The sequence below is a fragment of the Argiope bruennichi genome, chromosome 7 (assembly GCF_947563725.1).
Source record: "Argiope bruennichi chromosome 7, qqArgBrue1.1, whole genome shotgun sequence".
NCBI lineage: Eukaryota > Metazoa > Arthropoda > Arachnida > Araneae > Araneidae > Argiope > Argiope bruennichi.
Window position 1 is genome coordinate 129,730,600 of NC_079157.1, and position 10,242 is coordinate 129,740,841.

Consider the following 10,242-nt stretch of genomic DNA (forward strand, 5'->3'; position numbering starts at 1 on the left):
ATTATAATGAATGAAAAAATAGTGACTTTAATAAGGAATGGTCTTCCCATTGGCCTTTATAACTTCAAATATTCTGTTGGAAGTGAATTGTATAGAGTTTGAATTTCAGTTTGACAAAAATTGTCTCACGAGTCATTCAATGCTTCTCGAAGCTGAGTTTGCGAATCAAATTGCCTTCCATCAGCATAAACTCAACGAACTAGCATTGCCCAGATGTTTTCCACTATATTAAGGTCAGGACTTTTGGCTGGCCATGGTAAAACATCCACATTATTTGTTAGGAACCAATTTTTGACTCCAGTCGCGGTGTGAATGGAAGCTCCGTCTTTCTGAAACTTCCACTCTTCAGCCCCCATGTCAGAGGCATAAGGAAGAAGCTCGGAATTCAGCACTTGAATGTAGTCTGTATGTTTTTGCCTATCATTTAAGAAAACCAGACTTGTCCTTCCTCCGTATCCAACAGCCAACCAAACCATTAAACTCCATCCTCCCATTTGTCGTGTTGAATAGTATTCGTCTTCAGTCTCCAGTCAATGCCAGTAGTACTGATATCCGTCTGGACCGTCTACGTTAAATTTCTTTACATCGGAAAATTTCACAGAAATCCATTCTGTAGTCCAGGACATGTGCTCCTTAGCCCACGCTAAACGGTTATCAATGTGAGCTTGTTTCCACTTAGGATGATGTTTCCGTTTTTCGAAAATGAATTTTTTAGATCTTTTTATATAGTTGTAAACTGTTTGTTTCGTCACATGATTAAGTCCTGCTTGATTTCTTGCCTTTGAAACACTTCCTTTGTTCTTCTTCAGCACACGAGCAAGTTTTCTTTCATCACGTGGTGTTTAATTCTTCGGTCTACCAGTCTTCTTTTTATTTCCACTTTTATAAAGATTTCTGATAAAGTTTGAAACTGTATTGGGGCTCACCTGCAACAATCGAGCAATCTCTCTAACACCTTTACTATCATTTTGATATGCGAAAATTTGCCCTTTTTGCAAATCGTTCAAAGGTATTCCTTTAGGCATTTCTGAGAACGGAGAAACAACGTAACTTTTAAACAAATTAGATTTTTTTTTGACAGAAAAGGATAAACAAAGTATAAAATCACTATTTAAATAAATAACAACTCACTAAATTAAATATATTAGCAAGTGTCCTTCTACTTTTTTTACTCATCGGAAATTATATATACTAATTTTCTTAATAATACTAGTGGTAGATGTTTAATTTTTGCCTAAAATGAAAACAAGGGTTATTAAATTAAATCTGCATAAATATCTAGTAATTAGGAGAAAATAAGAGATATTAATTGGCAAAAAGACACTGTCCTTCTACTTTTTTTACGCAGTGTATATTGTCCATATGCTTGTGAAAACTGTTACTAAAAACTCACAAAGCAGTCTAGCCATTTGACCTGTACTCCCTAAATTTAAATTGTAGATTCAGGATGTGTAGTGAGAAATGGCTACAAAAAGTATTTTTAAGCACCTTAACCAAAAAAATGAAGCGCCTTTGTATATGTATGCATATGTAAACTTGCATATTTTTCTAAGCAGAGAATATTTTCTGTTTTATAAATAAAGCAGTTTTTATTTTTAAATGTCAATATTTAATTGCTCAGCATCTTCTATTGCAAAAAAAAAAAATATGTCTTTTAGTTTTGATTAAAAAAAAAAAAAAAAAAAAAAAAAGGATCATAAAAATGGAAAAAAACTGTACCAAAATATCAAGATAACTTTTATAAAATTAACAATAAAGGTATGTGATCTTCTCTCATCATTTCTTAAAATAACTACCAATTTATTTAGACGGATGCAACGTTTCTGAAGATTTCATTGATGCAGAATCATAGCATGACCAACAGTTTGTATTTGATTTTTATATGTGCAAACACGAATAAGGTTCGACACAGCTGGGATGGAAAGTGTGAATTTCCTCCTGCACTAATTCGCTATATTTAGAAATTTTAGTGGCGGTCTTGTAAAGTAAAAGTTAAGCATTTCGGAAGGACTCTACCATCATATGACTGGCAAAACTGCCATAAAATTGATGATAGAATAAAGCTATATTCCAGATGGATTTTTAGATCCTTTTTTTTAATAGAAAAGAATCGCAGAGTTCATTAATGGCCAAATTATAATAGAAATTATTTTATCGTTTCTTATTTTTGAAGTTTAGTAAAGGCTTTTTTTTTAACGTTTAGCATTCTGAAAATTTAATAGAAACTTGCTTTTAATTTATATATAAAAAAATTCTTATTTTAGCTTTAAAAAATGAAAGGGTCATTTAGAAAGTACCCCATGAAAGAAATCGCGATCATTCATCTCTTCAAAATAAAATCTCATCATACCAGATTTTACGGGATCGACTAGCATAATGACACGCCGAAATGGATTACAATTCAGTAGAGTACATTAAAATCCTTCGAGGCATTGTCCCACAACATTTGAATGAAAATGGTGATCGGAAGTGTCACTGCAAGTGTTTTTATAGTAGCTTCTACCATATTCGATAAATATCTGTGGCGCACCAAATTCATCCTGCTGGATTCTCATTTTCTGTTGACAGAACCTTGCGTATTCTTCTTTTACAACGCATTAAACGACTACGCATATACCTACCAGACATAACTTAAGAGCATCTCAAACACCAAAAACCTTTTTAGTGTTTTTGGAAATTAAAAAAGAAAAAATCCGAACTTGTGCGAGTCACAGCACGTTTTTCGTACTGCTCCTTCTGGATAAATATCGATTTTAATAGACGGCAGTGCACATTGTTGAAGAAAGAGGTAGCGGGAAAAGTAAGGATCATTTAGCGTTATCTTAATGTGTTGTAACCCCTGGAGTCCTTGTCTAAATTTTCCCCTTTTCTTAGTTTTCTCCCTTGAGACATCTGATAAACAAGCCCTTATGCATATGCTTTCGAATGATCGTATTCAACGAAAGGGAAACAAAATGCTGTCTTCACTTCTCGAGAAAATGAAGCACTTTTAAGGTGCTTAAAAATGGTTTTCAAATGTAAGCATTTTTCGTGATGCTAGGCACCCTGCAGATCCGTCTTTCAAATGACATTCTTGTCATCAAGAAGTTTTTTTTCACTAAAATATATTTCCTTTACATTTTGAAAAAGCCATATTTACAAAGCAATTTTTAACATTCATGTTCATTTATTTCATTCAGTTTTTAGAGGCTTGCACTGTAAAATTTCCTAAATAAAAATAATGGCTTAACAATGGTTAGTAATTTGGCTGTTTAAAGTAGTAGGACTTTTTTTTTTCCCTCCTTTTATTTTTTAAACAATGGTCAGCCTTTCCTGAGTCGTATATGAATTTGTATTAGTCCCATGCATCTAAATGCAAATATTTATTTAATCACATTCTACAATGGATGCCTGCGAAATTAATAATTCTTGTAGAAATCTCTATTCAAGCTCAGTGACAATTCGTTATCTCTGAAAGTAGCAGATATATTTATTAAGGAATTGCATTTTAAAAAGTGCTACTTAACCCATAAATAGGGTAATTTTTTTAAAATTCAAACCCAGACATGAAATTTACTATTGCCAAGTAATGCTACGTCTAGTTTTTTTAATGTTTCTCAGAATTTTTATTAATTTTTTTAAGATGATAGAAATTATTCACACCAAGCTGTCCATGCATCATCTCCAGTATAAAATATACAAAGAAAACAAACAAATAAAAATACATTTTTTACTTTACATCCTTATAACCTATCATGTTTAAAATAATTTTGGCTATAAAATTTTTACTGGAATAAGGTTTTTCTGTTTAATGACTTTTGAACCATGTTCAAATCTAGCATACTCAACCTGTATTTATTATATTTAATTATTTGCTCAGTGAAAACTTTAAAAATATGATGTTTTGAAGATCTGTTTATTGATTTTTACATGTAATATCAATTAAACTCATTTTATAAAAAATTTCATCTCTAATAAAAGAAAATATTCAATCGACCAAATATGTTTTTATCAAGATAACAAGAAGTGTGAATTCATAAACAGACAATGAGAGAAAGTAGAAGAAAAAGAAAGTATTGGCAGACCAAAGCTCAAAATTTGGATGGAAGTGGGGGGGAGGGGCAAAGAAAAAAAAATGACCCTGTTTTTGGCAAATTACAGCTTTAAATTCAAAGAGGAAAGATGGATTCTTCAAATCAGTCAATCGTGTGTACAATGGATTGCAGCACATGAACTTTCAGACATCTAGTTCCTGCCAGCACTTTTTGTTACATGTTGATTTATTTTCTGCCTCATCACATCTTTATTTTTTGCTCATCAGACTCAGAAGGTGATAAAGTAAGCATCTAATTCTGAGAATGGAAAAGTAAATAATATTAAAAATGAAAGTGCAAAACTTTAAAAAAGTAATTTCATAAATGATGGAGGTGCTGTAATTTTGCATCCCAAATGAATGAGTCTCCATAACTTGAGAGAACTTAATATAGTATTTTTATTGTAATACAAAAGTGCTTGAAAATTCAACAGTGAATGTGCCAAATACCCACAAATACATCACAATGTAAAGTTCTATGAAATCCAGCAACTTCCATTTTATAATTTTTATATAATTCGGCTTGTTTTTTTGTGTAAAATTAAATTTTGAAATCGATTTTTTTGCTCACATCCTTATTTGCTAGCTTTGTAATTTTGTGCATGCGTGTACTTGGTACAAAATACTATTTTTAACATTTTCAATGATCAGTTAAAAAATCAGTCCATCCATTTTGTGAAATTAAAAAAAAAATTGATTTCAAAATCTATAAGATTTATCATAATGAATGTGGAAGTAAAGATTAAAAATAAAAAATAAATAAATAAATAAAATAAATTATACTTCCCAGTACACTAATAAAAAAAGAGTTTGTAAAATCTTTTTTCATACTTCTTGTATATATTGTGATTAGATATATTCAAATATATTTTTCAAACAAGAAATTGAGAATAATTGGGAGAAAGAAAAAAAAAAAATCTTATTCTCACTTATTGTTGAGAGTAGTTGAAAGTCAATATGGATGGACTTATTACAATTCAATGGTCATACATATTATTTAATGATATTTTATTTTTAATTATAATTAGATGCAGGTGTATAATGAGATATAATCAGTTTCACACATAATAAATACACATCAAAATTCATGATGGAATATGATAATCAGAATTTCTGCTATTAATTAATTTAAATTTAAAAATTAAAAACTATGGAGAAAATATTTTGTGTTAAAATTTTACTGCAATATAATGTCTTAGATAGATAATAGAAATTGAATTGAAATAGAAATAAATCACTTTACATTATAAAAAACAAATTATTGCATAATTTTCAAAAATTTGGATATATATATAATATATATGAAAAATAATGTTATTCTGTTCTGCAAATAATTATAAAGGTATTTGGATGATTTCATAAATATAATATTGCATATTAAAACATACTTCCTTTTATAATTAACATATAAAGTAAATAAATTGAAACAGCTTAAAAATTTTCAAATATAAATATAACATATTAATAAATAATTTATTTTCCATTGATAAATTACAACAATGTTTTCAAAACTGAACAATACTTCAGACATGCTGAAAGTTAAAAAAAAAAAACTGAAATTGTAAGAATATAGTATGGTTGAGCAATTATGAAATTCCTAATATCTTAAAATTATTAATATTCAAACCTGATCACATTAATAAGTATGAACTGAAAGAAACTAAATCTAAACGAAATAACAAAATTTTTATTTGATTATAAAAAATTGCACAAAAACCAGCTTAAGATTATGTGTAAAAAACAAAAAGAAACAAGAATAATACAGGGGTGTTTGTGGGACCCCAAAAAATCCCCTGAAACTTTTCGGACTTACTACCGACATTTTGGAGTTTCGAGAAGGGGGGGGGGAAATGAAAAATTACGATTATGAAGTATTGAATGACCTAATTATAAAAGTTCAATGAATTACTTTTTTTGCAAAATTAATAACCATTAATTTTACAAAATTAAGACCTTTGAACCCAGGTCACGTGATCGCACATCTGGTCGAACGAAGTCTCTCCCTTTTTTTTCTGCCGCGCCTACGTGCCGAAAAGAATCCAGAAGAGAATGTCCGAGAACCGGGGGAATGAGTCATAACTCGCAATAAGGAAAGAACAAAAAAGAAGTTTTTCCCCCCTTTTCACGCATTATCACTGCCTTTGGAGAAAGAAAGGAAAAGTTTTCACCACACACACTGACCTTGCGTTTTCTGCTTTCAAGCAAACAAAATTACCCAGATCAAAATAAATAATTCATTATTATTCCTACTTCCTTTTGAACGACGATCCCCGGAATTTCCGGGTATCGAAGTTCAAAATCCCCGGAATTCCGGGGTTTCCCCAGAGCACAAACACCCCTGATAATATTAAATATAAACTCATAAATAAAAGCATTAAACAAAAACAATCAAAAATAGGTATGAGCATTTGGTGTAACTCACAGAACTTTGTGTTATTCCTCATATAATTAAATAATAATTATCTGTTGATAAAGTCATTATTTTGTTTTAATAAAATTAAATAGAGTCTTAAAAACTTTATGGATATATTGAATCTTCAACAGCAGCAAAATATATATTTAAACAGATCTGCCATCAATCATTCTTTCATTCCAAATCAAATGTTAAATTTTCTTTATTTTGAACATTAAATCACAGATAACAATTTAACAAATCACAAATAACAATTTATAATTTAAAATCTATTTTTGTAAGTGGATTTTAAATTTCAAGCATCAATAGTAATGATCTAAAATATATTTATAAATAATTACCTTTATATGGGAAGTCGATATTGAAAGAAATATAATAAGTACTAAGTTATTTTATTATGGAAATATTAAAAATTTTCAATTAAAAGAAAAAAGAAAAGTTTTAGAATAAAAAAATAGAAGATTTCCATGTTAGATTTCCTAATGAATAAGAATACTTTACTTAGTTTTTCAGGTTCAAAGGGAACGCAGAAACACTATTTCTCCCAACTTATAGGTAATTTCACCATACAAAATGAATGATTTCAAGCTGTAGAGAAAAAAGGTTCACAATTCTTTCTAAAACTTGAAATTTTATAACACTAGAATGATTTTTTACAATTAGGTTACAGTTAGAAATTTTAAATCAATAATAGTTTTTACACATTTTTATTGCATAAATTTTTAATCTCAAGGAAGAAAAAAAAATTAATTACTGCAACTTTACCTTAACCTTAAACTTTATAAGAAATTAATAACAATCAAGATAGAATTAAATCTTATTTTTAATAAAAGTTATAACAAACATTGCTAAATTTTTATACAATTATTAACATTGGGAAATTTTTTTCCTGCTATCATAAATGTATTTTTTAAACTTTAGTATCACTTTTATGTCTTGTGGCTTTTCCTTTATAGTCTCCTTTTTATTCTTTTTTGTATTCAGGATGGATATAGTGTCATTAGATAGACCATTTGGTATTCGAACATTCACTTTTCCACTCTGACCAAAAGATCCTTCGATTACTCCAATCTCACCAGATGAAAGAACAACTTTTAAATTTGTGAAAATCTGAAGGTTTGTTTCCTTTTTAAATAAATCTTTTACAATCACTTGATACTCATTAACCATTCGATCAACAACACCTTCCCTGGACTTTTCTTTATACACTTTTAGCTTTGAAAGACCTTCAGTATCTACTTTATTTGCTATTACAGATAAAATCTTGCCATGGAAGGCGAGTCGACAAACATTTGCATGAATATCAGTTTCCAATTTTGATGCAATATAAGTACTGTTTTGGCTGAGAATAACTGGTCTGTCAAACTGGAGCACAGCAAAGATAAATCTTGGTTCATTAGCTTCAGATAAATTGTTATCTGGAATTTCTTCTAAATATGCATAATCATCATTGTAATTAAACTCATTTGCATTATCCACATCATTTTGATTTGAATTCAAGGAACAGAAGAATGAACATTTTGCCATCACTGTATCATGCATGATACTGATATGAAATTTAGAATTTGTTATGCATTTCCCTTTAAAGTATGGAATCTTATGGACACTTACAATAATCACATCAACAGTCTCCATAATACCAGGTGCACAAACAGTACCTCGTTCTAATATTTTTGGATCAAACTGAGTGACACATATCCCAACCCTATCTCCCTGCATGGCTTTTGTAATTGGTTTTTTAAACATCTGAATGCTTTTAACTTTACGTACAATTTTGGCAGTAGGAATTTCAATGGAATCAGAGAGTGTGATACTTCCCTGTATAACAGTACCAGTCATTACTGTTCCTTGTCCTTTTATAGCAAAACAATGGTCAACAGCAAATACAAAAGATCCCTTTTCAGAACGATGAGGTATGTACGTATGTTGCTGCAAAGTTTTAACCAATAAATCAATATTAATTGGTTTTGACTCCGAAGGATTTGCTGATACCGGTACAATAACAGAATCTTTGAATTTTGTCTTTTCTAAAGTTTTAAGAATTTTTTTGGACATTTTCTGAATGGACTGTTCGGCTTTATCTGGAGGAAGAAGATCAACTTTATTTAAAACAACAATCATGTGGTCACAAGTTATCTCTCCCAATACTAAACATTCAGCAGTTTGAGTTTGTATTCCTTTCGTGACGTCTACTACAAGCATGATTAAATCAATAATCTGAGCACCACCAATAATAGTCCTGATAAGAGAGGCATGACCAGGACAATCAACTAATGTAAACTGCAGAATTTCGTATTCTGGATTCGATTTTTTTATGTGATCAGGAATATTTACACTGAAAGACGAGAATCCAAGATCGATAGTGATACCCCTTTCTTGACTTTGTGGATTTTTATCAAAAGATGCAGTAGATGCAATAGTACTCAAAGCTTTGGATAGAGAGGTTTTACCACTATCAATGTGGCCCAAAACACCTACATTAAAATTTAAAAGTTTTGAGGACATAATTACTAAAATATCATAACATACAATGTACAGAAACGTATGTTTGGATATGCAAAATATTTTTGTATCTTACTGTGGAATTGAAAATTTCAGAACAAGTTCAAGTTCAGCAGGATAAACACATTCGAAGTTTAGTATTGCGTAATAATTTTTTTAAGTTGTAGTAGTTTCTGTATCGACTTCACAATAACAAAAACTGTTTCGAAATTTATTGGAAGTTAAGAGTATCATACCAAATAATATTCATTAAAATTTGAATATTATCTTTGAAAAATATTTTTCCTAGTTTTCTGAAATGATATGAAAGATTGTTTCAAAATGTTGTCTGTCGTACTAGAACATCAATACTGGAAATATAGTGAAAGCCAACGTCACTAGAGGTGCATAATCCGAATCCCCGAATTTTTGAATAACAAATATTTTTGCTATTGTTATTTTTAAATATTTATTCAAATAACTATTACTGTAATCATACTTTTAATTAAATAGCATTAATTATTATTAATAATAAAATTTATTAATTACAATTCATAATTAATTTATTCAAGTAAAGTATGATTGACTTAATTTATCTATTTGAACTAATTTTTTAATTTTGATTTTTTTTCCAAATCATTTATTTAATTTATTTATTGGAGTAAAGTATTTTCTGAAAAAAATTGAAATAATAAATTGCCATTTCTTTAAAATTTTCACTCTACTTCTATATTCTGCCAATAGATGGCGCCTAAAGAAAAAATGCCAATAGGCCAGTCAAAGGCAATTAGAAATTATCTTTATAGGATTCTGGTATTGTCAAGTGCGAAGTCACTGGTAGTAGAAAATGTTAAGAAATCACTAATACCACTGAATAAAAATAGTTTGAATAGAAGTTGACATTTGTTGTAAGAAAAGTTCCAGCATAAGTTCCTTAGGAACATTATGTGAAGCGACACGACTATTCATAGTCCTTAATAATTCTGAAGGTTTTCTTCTCCTAATTCCTCTACAGATAAAAATTTTCGAATTTCTTGCTGCGAAGACTCATTGTATCTTTGAATAAGTTGCATTTTAATTGCAGTATAAGGCATCGGGATTTATGATGATATCTCGTATTATGGCAGCAGCTTCTGGCAGCAAATTCGATACGATGTAATTGAATTTCGTGACACTATTGGTCGTTGGTTTCCGTACTCTAAGTTCAAAAGTTCTTTCACACCTAGCAAACCACAGTTGTGGATCGCTGAAATGACGATTTGTATAAATTAATTTG

At 29.6% G+C, this 10,242-nt stretch overlaps 1 protein-coding gene across 1 annotated transcript; it reads right to left on the minus strand.

Moving 5' to 3' along the window:
- Positions 1 to 5,739: 5,739 nt before the first annotated feature.
- On the minus strand, positions 5,740 to 9,122 carry LOC129976564 (selenocysteine-specific elongation factor-like). The gene has a single exon (XM_056090193.1). The coding sequence runs from the start codon at positions 8,988 to 8,990 to the stop codon at positions 7,353 to 7,355; it is 1,638 nt and encodes a 545-aa protein (XP_055946168.1). The 5' UTR covers positions 8,991 to 9,122; the 3' UTR covers positions 5,740 to 7,352.
- Positions 9,123 to 10,242: the final 1,120 nt, after the last annotated feature.